Source organism: Nuphar pumila, chromosome 14 (assembly GCF_984573655.1).
Source record: "Nuphar pumila chromosome 14, dmNupPumi1.hap1.1, whole genome shotgun sequence".
Lineage (NCBI taxonomy): Eukaryota > Viridiplantae > Streptophyta > Magnoliopsida > Nymphaeales > Nymphaeaceae > Nuphar > Nuphar pumila.
Window position 1 is genome coordinate 83,985,787 of NC_143262.1, and position 18,238 is coordinate 84,004,024.

Consider the following 18,238-nt stretch of genomic DNA (forward strand, 5'->3'; position numbering starts at 1 on the left):
AAGTAGGGGTGTCAACGGGTCTGGTTTACCCGGACCCTACCCAGACTAAACCCTATAGGGTTAGGGTTAGGGTTAGGGTTAGGGTTAGGGTATGGTGATAAATAACAAGACCCGGGTCTAAACCTGAAGGTTCAATTAACATATGGATCCGGGTATAATATGCTAAATTTTATACTAGACCCGGGTCCGACCTGAGTTCCGATTAAGGCCCACAAAATTTTAATGTAAAAAATGATAAAAAATATTATTTTATTGGGTTTGGTCCAGGTCTGGTTCATGTGGTTTGTATCCAGTTTGGGTATGGTATATCTTATAGTGGTCCTGATTAAACTCGGGTCTGAACCTGATGCCGTACCCAAAAATCAAGTTCAAGTCTGGTTCTACCTGGCTCCAACCCGAGTTCCGATTAATTAAGGCCCACAAATTTTTAATATAAAAATGATAAAAAATATTATTTTATCGGGTTTGGTCCAGGTCTGGTTCATGTAGTTTGCATCCGGTTTGGGTATGGTATATCTTATAGTGGTCCCATTAAACTCGAGTCAGAACCCGACCGTACCCAAAAATCGAGTTCAAGTCTGGTTCTACCTGGGTCCGACCCATTGACACCCCTAACCGAACGCAAACACACTCAGACACAGAGCCGGATACTGGCACTCAAGGATGACAGTTTTAATATTATTTAATATTTTAAAATATAGTTTTAATCAAATGCATTTTTTTAATATTAGAATATAAAAAAACGCTTTTATCGTTTAAAAAATGCAAAAATCCGTGTCCTACTTTCCAAAAAAATCGAACTTTCGAATCGAATCTCGCGTCCTCGTGTCTTCGTGACGAGGCCAATAGGTTGCAATCCTTAAAAGAGTAAAGCAAGAAAATCTTGGTAGTGTTGCCATTGGCAGCTGCCAAAGGGAAGCTGAGTGATGGCGGTGGCTCAGATCTCTGTCTCCTTGCTTCCTTCTGCTGGAACGCTTCATAACTCACCAAGACGTGGGGAGAAGAAGAACACCCGCCCTCCTTCCCTCGATAATAATCGATGTCCATTTGCTCTCAAAGTTCGGGCAGCCGCTGTTTCTGCTCAATCGACCACCATAGTTCAGGTGGCTTCTTTGTTCTTTCTTTGATCTCGTCTTCTTCATTTGAATTTTTGTTTACCATTTTCAGAGCTACTCAATCTCTCTACTCTGATGGTATTGATCTCTTCCTTATGTTGTCCATATGAAAAGAGAGTCTTTTCTTTTTTTTTGTTATTTGTTAATTTACCTGTATCTTACTGTAAACCGAGAAGTTGGTGTTTCTTTTTACTAAACTGGGAAAATTGAAATGATGAGAAAACTGTGGTCTTGAATTTGGCATGATGGTTTGTGAGTTCGGTTTCTTCACTACCCAACCATCTTGTTGGGTTTATTGGATGATGGGTGTCATGGACATGGATTTTTCTGAAGCAGAAGACTGAAATTGCTTGTTTAGGAATGTTGGTTTTAGTATTATGATTTGGTCTGACAATTTGGGAGTTTTGAGGCATCCATTTATCCAGAAAAATGGGATAATTTGGGACGTTGTGTTTTGCTCTATGATGAAATGACCCAAGCTAACCTGCTTTTCTTGACAAGTGGGTCCATCCTAACAGCCCCGCTTAGAGTTTTTCTGGGGTATGGATGCTGATTAGTACATGCAGAACCCATCCCCTTGGTCGTCTTGAAAAACCAGTCTCCTGGTTGGGAGGCTTTATACAATGATTGCCATTCCTTTTCAATGTGTGGGGTTTTAGGGTTCATGTTGGATAGTGACTAATTTTATTCTTGATGAAGTAAATGAAACTGGGGCATATGCTTTGACTGGTGGGGTAACCATATGGTGGTTAAAAGTTGAACTGGTGCCTTTGAAGAAATGCATAGCATATTCACGTAATTGAATCTGGAGACACCAAATATGTAGAATTTTTTGAAATTCGAGCTTTTGTGAACAATATTCATCTAGGTATGTGTCAATGGACAAGGTTGTTGAATAATTGATGAGGTTTATACTATGGCTTAACTCTCCTGAGAGTAATTTTTGTGGGTATTTTTCCCTCTTGTTTAGAGTTGGGTGAAGTTTTGGAGGGCTCTGGAAGCGTGCAAACATACGATGCAATGAAAGAACAAGAGAGTAATCAAGCACACAAGACACCGAACCCTTGTTGCAATCTGAACAAGCAGCCCTTCACACCTTGAGAACAAGAACCCTCAAAGAACCACTCTTGAAATTCACACCTTGAAACCACCTTCTATACTTCTATATATAGAGGTCTCACACTATGTTTTCAAAACAAACCCTCAATGAGGTTTCCTTGGTAACATAGGAGAATGATTCTATTTGGGTTTTTTTAGTAATATAGGAGAGAGACTCTAAGTGGCCCCATGTCTTATGTGGCAAGACAAAGCCACATCACCCCAATAGTTCTTGTTTAAAATCCATAATGCATTTACTATATCATGGACTTCTTTTTCCTCTTTTTTTTGCATTATATTCCCTCTATTATGCAGCTCTTTCTTCTTTCGATTAGAAAAAAGGAAAAAGAATGGCGCGAGAATACTCTTGGCATTCTATAATATCTAAGAATGTCAATTTCTTTATATGCTTTTGAAGAGTTGTCAATTTGGAGTAATATTTCAATCTGCTTATGATAGCTCAGATCCTGTTTTAGAGTGACACTATACTTACCGTTCTGAAATCTATAATTTATATGGCAAGATTCACAATGTAATTTAATATTAAACTTAGTGCGAAATCTGAACATTTCAGTTATGTTGGATGTTTTTTTGGGTTCCATATGATCATTTATTGCAGTAGTGATAAAACTTTTCTCTAGTGGTGAGCTCCTAGAGTTTTATACCTTTGGATCTACTGGACTGCATCCAATTCCATATGTAAGGGGAACTCTTCTTTTCATGCCACATCTGCCTTGTATCCAGGTTGACATATATATATATATATATATATATATATATATATATATATATATAGAGAGAGAGAGAGAGAGAGAGAGAGAGAGAGAGAGAGAGACCACATAGATGTGTAGATAGTACACATGATCTTGGATCATATATTTTCCAGCCTAAAAAGACATTTTAAAGTTGTAAATTTTAGTACATTAGAGTCTCTTGATGTTTTAACCCCTTGATAAATCTGCTTACACATCACAAATGCATGATCTGGTGACCATTTTTTACTAAACAAACCATGTAGATCACATCAGTAGGGTCTCTCTCTACAAATAAAAGAAAAAGAACGGTGATTTCTTCTCAGTAATGTGTACCTTCATACCAGCTGATATGTATGCTATATATGTGTTATTGATCTGATTGTTGACATTTGTTCTCATAGATCCTTGTAAGGTCTACTCACAAAGGTTATGACATATCATACTGCAGATTCCTGGGGGAAGGTCTCCAAGTTGGCAACCTGTAGAGAGACCTGACCTTAACTATGCATCATTGAGCTGCCAAACAAATACTGATTGGGTTGATCTAGATGCTGATCTTTATCACTGGACAAAATCCTTGCGCCCTATACAGGTATACAAAAAGTTCCATCTTTTGTGGTGATTCTGTTCATGGTTGTAGGTTGTGATGCAAAAACATGACTGTGATAGACTCCTTGCTGCTCTTTCTGCTCAAAATCCTATATCATCTAAAGAGAGGTTGTTTGCAGTGGTATCCAGGTCATATTTCAAAAGCTGAGAAAGAACTGAAGGAGCAACTTAAGTTGATGGATGTTGTGATAGAGGTTCGAGATGCAAGAATTCCTATGTCAACAAGTCATCCACAGGTGGGCATCTGAAGCCCTTATTGATGGATGTGCTAACTATGGTTTTCTGTTTAGCATGTACAGATGTATGTTTTATCTTTCATATATGCCTATACTAAGATTTCTTAGTTATTGGTTTTTCTTGTTAGATGGATGCATGGCTTGGAAACCGAAAAAAGATTTTAGTTTTGAACAGAGAAGACATGATATCATCTGCAGATAGAAATGCATGGGCTACATATTTTGCAAGGCAAGGAATAAAGGTGGTTTTCGCCAATGGGCAGCTTGGAATGGTATCGTACATCAATTGTTTCTTTTTGTAGTTTATACAGGTAGATAGGTGAGTCCTGTGCTCATTTGGAGGTTTAATTACAGGGAACCATGAAGCTTGGAAGGCTGGCAAAGTCATTAGCTCTTGGTGTGAATGTCAAGCGTAGACAAAAAGGACTTCTCCCACGTCCAGTGAGGCTCATGAATTTCTGATGTTGAAATCATTTGTTTTCTGTGATAAAATAGGCACCAACATACATATATTTGTAGCTAGATGAGTATGAGTATGTTGCAATACTGTTGTTCACATTACTTTCAATAGAATTTTTTATAGCATTAAGAGTTATGACTCATGAGTTTCTAAAATTGAAGTTATTTGTTTTGCAAAATGGTGCAGGCATGAACATATACATGTAGCTCCATGGATGTTCTTGTATTGTACCCTATAGATTATTAAATGTGTTCTCCTTGCATTTATCCACACACACACACACACACACACACACACACACATATATATATATATATATATATATATATATATATATATATATATATATATATATATATATATATATATATATATATATATATATATATATATATATAAGAACGAATGAAAATAAACCCTTGATGCACCTTAAAATGGATGAAAATGACCCCTCATTTTGACCAGACATTCACTGCATGTAAAACAAAAAATAGGTTAATTCTTGGTTAGGACCAGATCCGAAATTGGTCTGATTCATACCCTAACTTACCAGTACCCATACCCATGTCACCACAGGCATGGGAGCCTCCCTGAAGTACCAATATTGCATAGCAAATAAGCTGCCAAGTCCAAATTTTTATGCCTGATCCAATGGGCCAAAGACAAGGAGTGAACATCCAACCCGAGGCTGAAAACATTATTCTTAACAGGCTAAGCACAATTTTTAACATGCATGCATTCAAAAAAGTTGTCTTTACTCCCTTGCTTGTTGTAAAAGTTAGCATGGAGAAGCCAATGCATTGCCATGTTCTTGCAAATTGTCGCATGTGAGGTTTTTACCCAAAACTATAGGCCATGCATGAACAGGCTCTAGTTTTATGTCCTTAAGATGTAGGAAGGCAGTTTGTTTCTCAAAAAAGATGTATGAAGGCAGTTTAGGAATTTCCTTTTGTGTCTGTACAATGTAGGATGTGTCATTGGCTTAAGCATTAGGGGAAATCTAACCAGGCTTTTATCCACATTGTTTGTCATCATCCACATTGTCTGTAATTTCTGAAAAAAAGATGTACCAAGGCCATTGTGCAGGATTTGGCATTGGATTATGCACTGGAGGGAAGTTTTGACCTGGCATTTATCCACATTATTTATTATCATCATCAGGCCTGGTCACATCTAGATGGGGAAGCTTTAGATCATCATCATCCTCAGCATCACCATGAAACCTTGACCCAACTACATGGAGTCAGCGCTATGAGTCCTATTTCTTCAGTCCTTCCTGTCCAGTGCTATAACCTCGGTCACCTTGGTGTTTTTTCATATCGCCTCTCCACATCTGATCCTTTTTTTTGTCTTCAGTGGATACATCTATGTTCGATCTATTGTATGCTTTTTTATTTTTTGTATGGAAATGAAAGATTTTAGAAGGTTGATGTTGTAAATTTAAGTAGAATGAAAAACTGGATATGAATTATCGGTAGTTCTGATTTTGGCTGAAACATGAGATGTGTAGACGGTCTTTTCGGACTGAAAGATATTTCTGTGGTGTTGCTACTATAGTGATTAGCTACTTCTATATGGGTAACATTCTGGCTTTTTCTTCATGCTGCAACCATTTGGGAGCATGATTGATGCTCTAACATTCTGCTATCCAGATGGAAACACACCATCAACTAGGTGGTATATTATTCCAGGTCGCATTTATGGATAACTAATAACGAAAAATTGTGCTGAAAATGGCTTGGTCATAGATTTTGAAAGTTATGTCCAAGAAACATATAAAATGTTGTTACTCTGGGTGGTGTTTCTCTTTTCTTCATGTTATTACCTTCTTCAATGGAGTTTATTTACAAGTTGCTTTCACTCCTATGATATATTGGCGTTTAATGTGGAACAGGTTCGTGCTGGAGTGGTCGGTTATCCAAATGTTGGCAAATCCTCTTTAGTTAACCGTCTTCTAAAGCGACGAATGTGTCTGGCAGCACCCAGGCCTGGTGTTACAAGAGAATTAAAGTTAGTTTTCTACTAGTTAAACTTGTAAACCAATAATAGATGCTGTTTTTGAAGTATTCCTTTTTGTATCACTGGAACAAAAGGAATTTACAAGTGTAAAAGAACTAATTTGGTTGCACATATCTGCTTTTCAACAAGTGATTTCAAAAACTTCCGCTCATTCTTTGGCTTGATTGCTCTCGAGATGTTGAGAGTAGGAATGCAAATTGGTCAGATATGGGTTGTGTATCCATTTCTCGATAGTGATAGAATTCATATCTCATAATGAAGTTCCTGATCCATTAAAGATGTGAAATCCTGTGGTACTGGGTCTGCTGAAAATGGGTACAATCTATTGATTTTTAAGTCTTAAGAATAAACAGGTCACATTAGACCTGATTCTGACCGGATCTGACAATATTTTTTTTCTTATTCTGACCTGGAACCAAATAGACCGGACAATATTTGTTCTGAATATAACCCAGATTTTTATGTATACTATCCAATTCCAATCCCAAGAATACAGGTTGGACCTAGGTTGGAATTCTCACTTCTTTGCATCCCTGATTGAGAGGTGTTGAATCCAGGGTTTCTATCAGTTTGAAAGCTAGGTCTACCAGGCTTGGAACCTAGATTACCTTGACCTTATTCCTCCAGGTCTCTGCGTTATATGAAGTCAAACTCTGGCTAATAGTTTCCCGATTTAACTAGTTGAAACTATTCGCACCTTAGGAAGGAAATTGATGCACTTCACTCTGAATTGTCAATGTCTGGAAAATTGAACTTCATGTAAGGCTTGTAGGATGCTAGTTACTGGTGCAAAATATTTGTCATTTTTTACTGAAATCATTCTTAAATGTACCAATAGTGCTTACTGTCATTTTAACTATTTTCCCTGTTAAAGGTGGGTTCGTTTTGGCAAAGATCTAGAGTTGCTTGATTCTCCTGGCATATTACCCATGCGTATTAATGACCAGGCAGCTGCTATCAAGTTGGCAATATGTGATGACATTGGAGAGAGATCTTATGATGTCTCCGATGTGGCTGCAATCCTTGTGCAATTGTTAAAGAAGCACCCAGAAATTGGTATGCAATTTCTCTTTTTTAATTTTAACTGAATGGCTTCCTTTCATTTGTCTGATTTTGACGAATTGTTTTGGCTTGAGTTAGAAACGAACAAATTCATTCTCTAAGCCGGACACTGGTGTATATAAAAAATGTGGCAGATTGTTAAGGATTAATTGATGAGTATCTATTAGAGAAAGTATTTTTGTTTAGACTCTGATTCTTGCACTTTTTTAGACCTAATTATCAGATTTGGGTATAACTAGATTTCAGCAGCATATCCAAGAGAAAAAAAGATGAGCCACAAGAGTAGAGGGGTTTCGCAATTCATGTTTCCCAATATGGGAGTACCTTGAGATCAATGGCATATATATGAGTGGTTATGGATAAATTCAATTTTTACAAGAATACCCCTGATCAGTTACACATAAATATAATACAGGAAAGGGGTAAAATGGAAATTAAGCAAATACATTACCCAGATTTGAATCCGTCTGGATTAACCCAGGAACCTGGGTCACGTCTCAATAGCCTCCCTCATGTTGTACATGGTAATTGCCATGGACAACTTGGATTTTAAATGTCAAAACCTTGCTTGGTTAGGCCCTTAGTGAATAAGTCGGCCAAATGATCTTATGTTCCAATAAACCTTGCTTCGAACTCTCCATCTTCTATTTTTCTTCTGATAAGGTGCTGATCGATTTCTATATGCTTGGTTCTGCCATGATGCACATGATTCAATGAAATCTTAATCATACTTTGGTTGTCACAGAATAAAATAGATCTGGGAACTTTTTCATTCAGATCGCATAATGTCTTATCCATGTTAGCTCCGAGGATGCTGCAGTTATTGTACGGTACTCAGCCTCCGTACTTTATCATGCAACATCCTTTTGTTTCTGACTGGACTAAGAAACATTTTCACCTACAAAAACACAATAATCTGACATTGATCTCCTATTATCTGGATCACCTACCCAATCAACATCCGTAAAGGCCATTATTGTAAGCATGTATTCTCCTTGCATCCTTTTTTATAGTGAACTCCATCACCAATAATTCCCTAGCGAAAGATTCTCTTTACAACCTCCATATGACCTATTTTAGGCTGATACATGAATTGGGATACCTGATTCACAACATAAACTACATTTGGTCGAGTAAAAGTAAGATACTGCATCATACCAGCTATACTCCTGTATTTCGTGGGATCTTCATATAATTCTCCATTATTTATGCTAAGCCTATTAATAGAACTTGGCATCATCAAAGGCTTGCAATCAGTCATCCCGTTCTTCTTTATAAGAACCAAAGTATATTTATGCTGCGTTGAGACAAGACCATCCTTGTTTCTATCAACTTCACCACAAAGGAAACACATTAAATTACCATGATCTTTCATTTTGAATCTCTTGCTAAATGTCTTCTGAGCTACTTGTAACAATGATATTGTCCACATAAATGAGTAAAACCGTCATATAGTCTTCACCTTTGTGGGTGAACAAGGAATGATCTAGGGATAATTTGTAAAATTAGTGCCTTTGAATATCTAAAGGAGAACTTTCAAATCATGAACAAGAAGCTTGCATCAACGCTCTCTTCCATCCTCTACTCTAGAACTGTTTCTGAAGCTTCAAATTCTGAATTATGCTTGGGACTTGGGAAGAGCCGCTCACTTAACCATGGCGCATAACATTCTTCTGTCCTCTTCTTTTTTAGCATTTTTCAAACTCGGAAGCAAAATCCCCAGAAAGTGGCTGCCTCGGAATTCTACCTAGGATCATCTTTAAACCATTAATTTGCCTGTATGTTACCGGATTTTTTAGAGATTAGCATGTGGGAATTTTGCTTTGGATGCTAGCATTAGGAGGCATATTAGGAATTGGGAGAATTCCACCACGAAAGAAGCCTCAACCACGACCTCGAAACACTCTAGTGACTAAGACATCATGTGAATATGTTGGCTTTGTTGAATCTCTAATAAGAGATGTAAGAGACATCTTGTTGTATAGCAACTTCGACCTTAACTCCTCAAAGGTGAATGGAGTAGACTGATAAAGAAGAGTAGTTGCGAGAACGTGAAATTCTGGCCCCAGACGACTAAGAATCTGATGCACCTTGTTCTTTTGCCGAAACCTCTCTGCCAACCATAGCTAACTGATCAGTAATAACTTTCATCTTCTTCAAAAATTCTATTACTGACATAGAACCCTTCTTAAGGGTCTGGAACTCCTGCTTCAAATACATGATCCTGGATTCTGATATTTGTGAGTATGATACCATATCATATTTGGGTATCAATAGATTTCAGCAGCATATCCAAGAGAAGAAGAGAAGAGTCACATGAGTAGAGGGATTTCTCAGTTCACATTTCCCGATATGGGAGTACCATGAGATCAATGGCATATATACGAGTGATTATGGATACATTCAGTTTTTACAAGAATACCCTGATCAGTTACACAAATATAATACAGGAAAGGGCTAAAATAGAAATTAAACAAATACATGAAATAACAAGTCTACCCGGATCTGGATCCAGCTAGATTAACCTAGATCCGGAACCTGGGTCACGTCTCAATACTAATATGTTTGCATATCTGTTGAGATTTTTCATTAGGATATTACTTGTAAATTTCTCCTTATTTATGCACAGGTTGGTTGGTATCTATAGGTGACATCTGATGTTCATCTACAGAATATTAGATATTAGCACCTTGGTTGTTACCTCTAGTGCCAATTAGTTTTTGGTGCATTTCTATAATTTTTTATCCTTTTGTTGAAGCCAATCAAAGCTATTAAGTCATAGATCTCAAGTTTTGTTGACTTTACCTGATGTAACTTTTGTTTTCTTTGTAAGGTTACTTTGATTTTTTCTCTATTCTTCATATATATATATATACATTATATATATATATATGTGTGTGTGTGTGTGTGTGTGTGGATAAGTCTTTGGTGCGGATGTCCATATGGTATCAGTGAGTTGAAACCTATGTCACAGGGACTCGGCCAACTGGGTGCCGCACCCGCGTCGACGCGACGCGGGTGCAGCACCTGGTGCGGTCAACCTGACCCTGGGTGCGGTTAACGCACCCAGGGTCATTTATGTCCAACTTTTGGATTATATATATATATATATTTATTTATTTATTTATATATATTTTTGCTGCACCCCCGCACCCAAATATTTTGAAAGTGCCGCACCCCTGCACCCGCACCCGCACCCGCACCCGCACCCGCACCTGCACCCGCCCGCACCTGCACCCATGTGACATAGGTTGAAACTCATAGGTGTAAGTTGTTTTGACTCAATCTGACCCTGCAGATGTCTTCAGCATAGCCAATTTGTTAGAGATTGACCCTTGGATCATGTTTTTCCTGAAAAAAAACTTTTTAAGTTGTGAAAAATTGGTGCATTTGTGGCTGTTGATTTTTGAATCACCAAAAAAGCCTGTACATACACTGGATTCTAGTGAATCAAAAGTCATCCCCACCAAATAATGTAGATCATATTTATAAGGTCACTTAAAAGAACATGAAGCAATAAGATATTGCTCATTTCAACTCATTGATACTGTGTGCACATCCACACCAGAGGCTTCTCTCTCTCTCTCTCACACACACACACACACACACACACACACACACACACACACACACACACGTATATATAGCTAAATGAAGGTATCTAGCTGTTTTTTCACCATCTCACTCCCATGTTTCTCCTTCACAATTCTCTCATGGACCGAATCTTCCAGAGCATATGTCAGCTTGGTTTGAAGCTATAGTTTGTTTTTCTGGCCGAAGCCTTTTCCTCTTTTTTCTTCCTGCTGCATTTACCTTATGACCTGAAAGTCCCAGAGAGTAGATAAGGAAGTGGTCCACTTGAAGCAATCATTGAATTTGTGAAGATCCTATGCTAGGTATTTCTTGGTGTCTTTGCAGAATAATGAGAAGATTTGTGATTAAGTTTGCATTTTTATACAATTTCTGGAAAACCTAAGTGAATCACATCATGTATTAACATTGATGTAAACAGTCCTGTGTGTCAATACAGATGGACATTTTATGTTTGTTAAGGAGAGAATCAAGAAATAAAGTGTCCAAAGGTTTCCAGACCTGTGGTGGTCAAATGGAGAAGAGCAATTAAAACAAGAGAAATCAAAGTTGAGGGTTTGCGTATTCAATATGCCTGAGGACCATAGATGTGTGAATACAACCAAATAGTTCCAAGATGCTTTCAGAAACTCTTGCACAGAAAAGCAAAATCTAGTTGATCACGATGGTCGTGTTATAGTGATCATAATGGTGATGATTATGTTTTTTTTATGACAAGGAACCCTCGCCAAAGTGAGGAAAACCCTGGGTGGAGCCCCACGACCACACTGTCTTAGGTAGACCACCTCTGAAAGCTATGGACACACCCGTGCGCCAGTGGGGTTTGATCCAGTGCCTTCATCTCAGCACCTTCACAACTATGTCACCTGGGTACGGGTGCGGGTACAGGTACTTAGGGTACGACACGGCAATTCCAAAAAATGTAGGTACGGGGACACGGCTAAATATATACTGAAAAATATATATTATATATCTAAAATATATATTATATATTTAAAATATAATACATAATATAATATAATACAGGACACGGCAAATGCCTTGTCCAGGTACCAGTATGGCAAGGTGCCATGTTGCGGTAACATAGCTTCACAACCACCCCACTGGCCACGCGGTCATCTAATGGTGATGATTATGATGATGGTGCTGGTGTTGATGACTGATGGTGGCAATGATGGGGAAAAAGAAAAGATCAGGATGATAGTCATGAACAATAAAAAAGAAGATAATGGTGATATTGATTGGACAGAGAGAGAGAGAAAGAAAGAAAAGATCATGATGATAGTCATGAACAGAGAGAGAGAGAGAGAGAGAGAGAGAGAGAGAGAGAGAGAGAGAGAGAGAGAGAGCACTTCTGCAGAAAGAATTGATATATTGTCATCCAGTAACCGGATCACGATCTGGAAAATAGGATGGGGGAAATTGGCCCTGAAAAATGAACCAACCAAAAGTCCTCTTTAAAACAGAAGTCATCCAAATGAGGCCTGGCCACATTAATTTAGTTTTTGTTTCTTAATCAAATCACCAAGTGCACATTTTCATCTGTAGCCTGTGCAATGTTTCATAATCAGTAGAAATTTTTAAATGGAAGCAGATCGATCATAACTAAAGAAAAACATGTTATTCTTGAAGCAGTCTAGTTTGGAAAACAAATGACAAAAAATGCTGAATTTGGAAATCCTAATGCTTCCAACTTTCTTGTCCAAGTCGCTAGTGAAATGCTAAATATGGAAATGATGAAGGAATTTTTGTTTTTTCAGTTGTGGCATACCTGTGAGTTACTACGTAATCTTAATTTGTGCATCACTTGTTCCCTTGCCTGACTGGATGATTTTATCATGGGATTCCATATAAAAGAGTTTGGTGACTGCAAACAATTTGTTGATTTTTTATTTTGTGTCACAAGTTAATCACTTGACAGATACGTCAAAGGCTTCAGTTATGATCTTGGATACCACATGCTTGATCTTTCTAGCTTGTGACTTTGTTTTTACTCGTTGCAAATTGAACGTTCCTGCAGGTTCAAAGGCTCTTTACAACCGTTACGGGATTGATGCAGATGCTTTCTGTGGTAAAATGTATGATTTATGCTCTTCTGCTAAAGACTTTCTATGTTGCCCGCTTGTTCCTTTTTTCAAAGTTATTCTGCATCCCACTGGCAGATTTGTGGAGAAGCTTTCACTTCAATTGTTCAATGGAGATGCAAACCAGTCAGCATTTCGAATATTGACAGACTATAGGAAGGGGAAGTTTGGTTGGTTTGCGCTTGAGAGACCCCCAAATAGACTTGTTTGATGAGTTGTTAGGTCTTTCTGCCGTCCTGTTATTCCGGAGGCTTGTCCTGTATATTTTGTAAGTTGTATAAAAAATTAATTTGGATTATAGTTTAGAGGGGTCAGCTTCAGGCATTCAAGCTGAAGGACGGCGAGAGCTCGATACTCAGGCTGTGTTTCTTACTGTGATGCTGAAGCAGAAAGCTTCCTACTGAGTGAGCAAGGCGGCCAATGAATTTTAACTGCTTAAGGGTGGGCCATATGGCGTGTCATTTTCTTCATGATCCTCATCATTTAACCGGGGTTTTCCTCTCATTAAATATCAAAAAGAAGTATAAATTAAGGTGGTGCTGTTGCCTAAAAGGTATCGTAAAAAGAAAAGGGAAGGTCTGCTGAGTGCTGATATCAAAATACTTGCCGTATACCAATGGATTGGTTAGGTTAATAAAATGTTCAACTGACTGCATGCACGATCAAAGAAATACACGCTCGACTTTGTCATTGATCAAAATGCAAGTCTAAAACCAAAGCCAAAGTCAAGTTGACTAGCCTCAACTTTCAAGTGTTTCACCCCGTCTCTAAAATCTGAAAGAGACAAGCCAGGAGAGTACTTGACGTTCACTATGAAACTAAACATGGAAAAGGTGAGGTTCCTTCCAAAAGACTCGTTTTTTTTTTTCTTTGTATTAACAACTAGCCACTATGAAACTATTAGTTGTTGTTTGGCCAACTTTTTTTGTATTTTCTGCTAAGTGTTTGAGTGTAGTTTTCTGAGTTTATGAAGGGTGCCTTTTTCATAAAAAATATCGAACACGTGGACTCTTGGCATTAGATGTGGCTCTCTCTTTATCCATGTGTTAAGCAAGCTCCTTGTTTCATACTATAAAGGATGACCCAGTTCATAATTTTTATTCTTTAGCTTCTTCTGTTGTACTGCAATAGTAGAAGATGATCTGGATGTGGATCCCTCCGACATAATCTTCTCAGTTTGCATATTGTATTAAACAAATTAAGACAGAATATATGTAAATATGCGGGCAACAAAGACACATGACCAAAACCCAAATCGTTAAGGAAACAACAACAAAAACAAACATTGTGCCCAACATGCAATGTTTATTATACAAGATCCACAACATATAAACAACAAAACTGAAGGATAGAATAGAAGCATACAAATCATCGAAACAAATGAAAAAGTTGTGTTTGAAAAAATTATAACATGTTTAACCATTAAATATGTGCTTACCCAAAAAAATCGTCAGTGATGATTCCAGAATACTCGAGGATGAAGTCTCGCTAAAATAGTTGACAAATTAATTGCCAAAAATATTGCAAAAAAAGTCACCGCCAGAAAGCAAGTTGGGGACCACTAGTCGGGGACCATAAAGAATCCTAAAAAATTATGTGAAAAGAGCTTTGGAGTACGGTGTTTCAATTTTTATTTTAAACTATTTCGCACATAATTCTATGTGAACTTCATGTCATATGTGTGAACTTCATGTCATATGTGTGAACTTCATCAAGTATGTGCGATGTTCCAAAGTTTGAGAGTAACACGAGATTTGCACATAATTTTATGTAAATTTTGTGACATATGTGCGAACTTCATCAGGTATATGCGATGTTTTAAAGTTTGAGATTAACACGAGGTTCACACATAATTTTATGTAACCTTTGTGATGTCCACCAAAAAAACTTGTGAAACTCTTTTTTAAGTGGGAGTTTGCGTTACCCGAGGAGCGAAGCGATATATCACACAAACTTTGTCATTTCTACACAAGCGAAGATTAAAAAAGGTCATAGTAAAGTTAGGTATTTACGATTTTAGACATGAGAAAAATAACGAAATTTTTGAGATATTTCGAAAAACATGTCATATTTGTCGTACAATACAGTCATTTTGTTTTTGCTTTTTTATTATTCAACATACCACTGGGGTTTGAACCTCACCACAAGGAGATGTGCATTGACAACTCCTACAAACCACGTGGAGCCCCCATTGGTGGGAACCAAGGATTTTCATATCAACGAGTTATTGAGCAAGTGTTGTGATCTTCCCAAGTTATCCCAAAAAAACAAGAGGGTTAATTTGTGAAACTCGATTATTATAGCTGATCGGCCTGAGGCACACTATAATGCCTCAAGATTTATTCAGATTAGAAGAAACCAGAATGTTTGGTACATCTAGCAATTCAACAAACATTATCAACTCCGAGAGACACACACAATGCTCACATCAAGTGTAAACCTTTTTTTTTTGGTAATCGGAGAAAACCACCTCACTCACTTATGAGCTCATTAGAATAAAAACTCCAAATCTCTCTTGTTCGCCAACAAGTATGTATACTCAGCTTCAGCTTCGCCGCAAGACATGAAAGTGTGAAGAGATTATTACAACATGGATATAAATCACCTTGTGTTTACGCTTGTCCCGTAAGTAGGAGCAGCTAGTATGCATCACTTTGTGTTGGGATGTTGCAGGTTCAAAACCCAATGGTATAGCTGTATAACTGGTAGGGGCCTGCCTAACCTCAGCTTGTCTTTCAAATAAAAACATGGATATAAATCTTTTTTAATTTTTGGATAGGCTTATGTTTGATGGCTTGTTCAGGGTTGGACAAAATGAACAAAAAGAATGGAACAGAACATTGGTTCTGTTCGTTCCGTAACAATTGTTCCAAGTGCAATGTTTGTTTGGACCGTACTCAAATGCTATGTTCTAAATGTCCATTGTTTGATGATGATGTGCGGACAACTTGAACAATCATGTATAATGGATCAAATTACTTCGTTTTGGATCACATGACCCAATCTATCCACTATTTTACATGTTTTAACAAGTTTATTATGGTTTTTTGCCCGGATATGGATCCAATTGCGAAATTATATCTAAAATCATGAATTTTTGCCAAGTTTCAAATCTATTGTACAACATTGTAATTGATGATTTTTTGCTCAAATCTATTGTATGTCACAAATATTGAAAGTAATTTGTTGAATTTATCACGACTATACCATGATAAAATCACAAAAAAGTCAAGTTGTAATAAGAGTTCAATTTTATTGATTTCCCCATTTATATTCATCAATTACAATGTTGTTGATATTTACTATATGTCATTACTTTGTTGTGATTCTACTTTTCCTTTTTTTTTTCGATTAACAGGCTGGGCTTAAATCCCCTTCACTTGCATTCAGCACCCTTACTGAATGGTCGCACAAGCAGATCAATCAGGGGGTTTATCTCTCCATCACTGGAGACAATTGAACAAATGACAACAAATTTGGTTTGATAATCCTGAACCTGATCAGCAAAAAATTGTAGCCTCCATAAATTCAACTGTAAAGACCTTTGTCCGTCTAACATCGATTTCAATTGGATAACCAGACTCCGTTATTAGACGATACCTGCAACCATTTACCACCGCAATGTTGTACACAGAATCTCAGAAAAAATACAAAACTCTTGCCGCCACAAATCCTCCAGCAACTATGATAAACCCAGAATGCACGCGCATAGCATAAGCTGTTCTGATACTCTGCTGCACCATAACAGAAACAATGTATATCAACGCATAGCCTAATAGGAGACTCCTTAACAGTGGAAAAAACTCCAAATTTCACCCAGGAGTTCACCATCTGCTCTTCATCCTCGTTCCAGCTCAACTTCAAGTAAATGCTCTTCACAACACTGCTTAATCTCTCTAATAAACCTTCAAACAGAATAATCACTAAAGCTGTGAAGAATAGAATTTCTTATACACCAAACTTTCCAAATCACCAAGTGAAAAAACTGCCTTGAACACGGATTCAGCCATGAAGGTCGAACACCACTATTGAACCACCATTGCAAAAGGGTGATCACATCCCCATGCATAGTTCTTGAGCATCCAAACTTATGAAAAATATAACCCCAACATTGTTTAACAAAGAAATAATCTATAAACAGATGCTGGTTGGATTTGGCAGCTTGTTTGCATAAGAAACACCTATTCACAATCTGAATCCCAATTTTCACAATCGAAGCGCAGATTTCTTGTGGAAGAAGACGGAGAGCAGAGGAGGGAGAAAACCCACGCCCGGCGAAACCGAAAAACCACCGGAGGCAAACGGCGGCGGCGGTTGGGCTCAGTATGGCAGCAGCGGCATTCCCTTCCGCACCGGAGAAAGGAGACGAAACCGAAAACCAGGTTGCAAGGGGGGTCGCAGGGGAGACGCCGGTGCAGGTGGTCCGGCGAACCGAGGAAGAAGGGGGGCGAGGGAGATCGCAGGGGGAGAGCGAGGTGGAGCCTGAGGCAAAGGGGGGTTTACAGGAGGTTCCGACGAGTAGAGGGAGCAGAGAGGTGACGAAACCGGAAACCAAGCTGCAAGGGGGGTCGCAGGGGCTCCGCCGGTGCAGGTGGTCCGGGGAACCGAGGAAGAAGGGGGGCGAGGGAGATCGCAGGGGGAGAGCGAGGTGGAGCCTGAGGCAAAAGGGTGGTTTACAGGAGGTTCCGGCGAATCGAGGGAACAGAGAGGCAGGGGACGCAGGGGAGGTTGGCCGGGGTCGAGTGCCCGGTGAGGTGGGCCGGAGGGGGAACGGGGTCGAGCGATGGTCGCCGGAGAGGGAACGGGGAGAGAGAGATGCATCGACGGTCGATGCATTTTTTTTTTGCGTCCCCTTCGTTCCTGTTCTTTTTGTAACAGGGGGAGGTAGAGCGAAAGTTACAAAGGATTATGGACGCGGCGGACGTGCAGAATGCTGTCCGCCGCGTCCAACATTTGTCTGCTTTTGATGTTCTCAGCGGGATTTGCGTCCAAATCCCGCTGAAAACGGCGGATCAAACATGCCCTTAAGGGACACCCCATCACCAACCGCACATTTGATTGTCCACTCAAGCTTGAAGAAATGATTATAACCAACACGAGTACAATAATTGATTGTCCATTTGTCTGAGCGGTATATGCGGGATTCATTTTCTTTTCTTAGAGCCCAGATGGTGGCCGGTAAGGGATATTGGGTATAAATCTCACCAAA

The 18,238-nt window shown here is 38.6% G+C and overlaps 1 protein-coding gene across 1 annotated transcript; it reads left to right on the top strand.

Annotated features, from left to right (window-relative positions):
* Nucleotides 1–885: 885 nt before the first annotated feature.
* On the top strand, nt 886–13,561 carry EMB3129 (GTP-binding family protein). The gene is made up of 9 exons (XM_089987453.1): nt 886–1,103; nt 3,417–3,560; nt 3,697–3,813; nt 3,942–4,085; nt 4,168–4,254; nt 6,168–6,283; nt 7,167–7,348; nt 12,966–13,023; nt 13,108–13,561. The coding sequence occupies exons 1-9, from the start codon at nt 927–929 to the stop codon at nt 13,238–13,240; spliced, it is 1,158 nt and encodes a 385-aa protein (XP_089843579.1). The 5' UTR covers nt 886–926; the 3' UTR covers nt 13,241–13,561.
* Nucleotides 13,562–18,238: the final 4,677 nt, after the last annotated feature.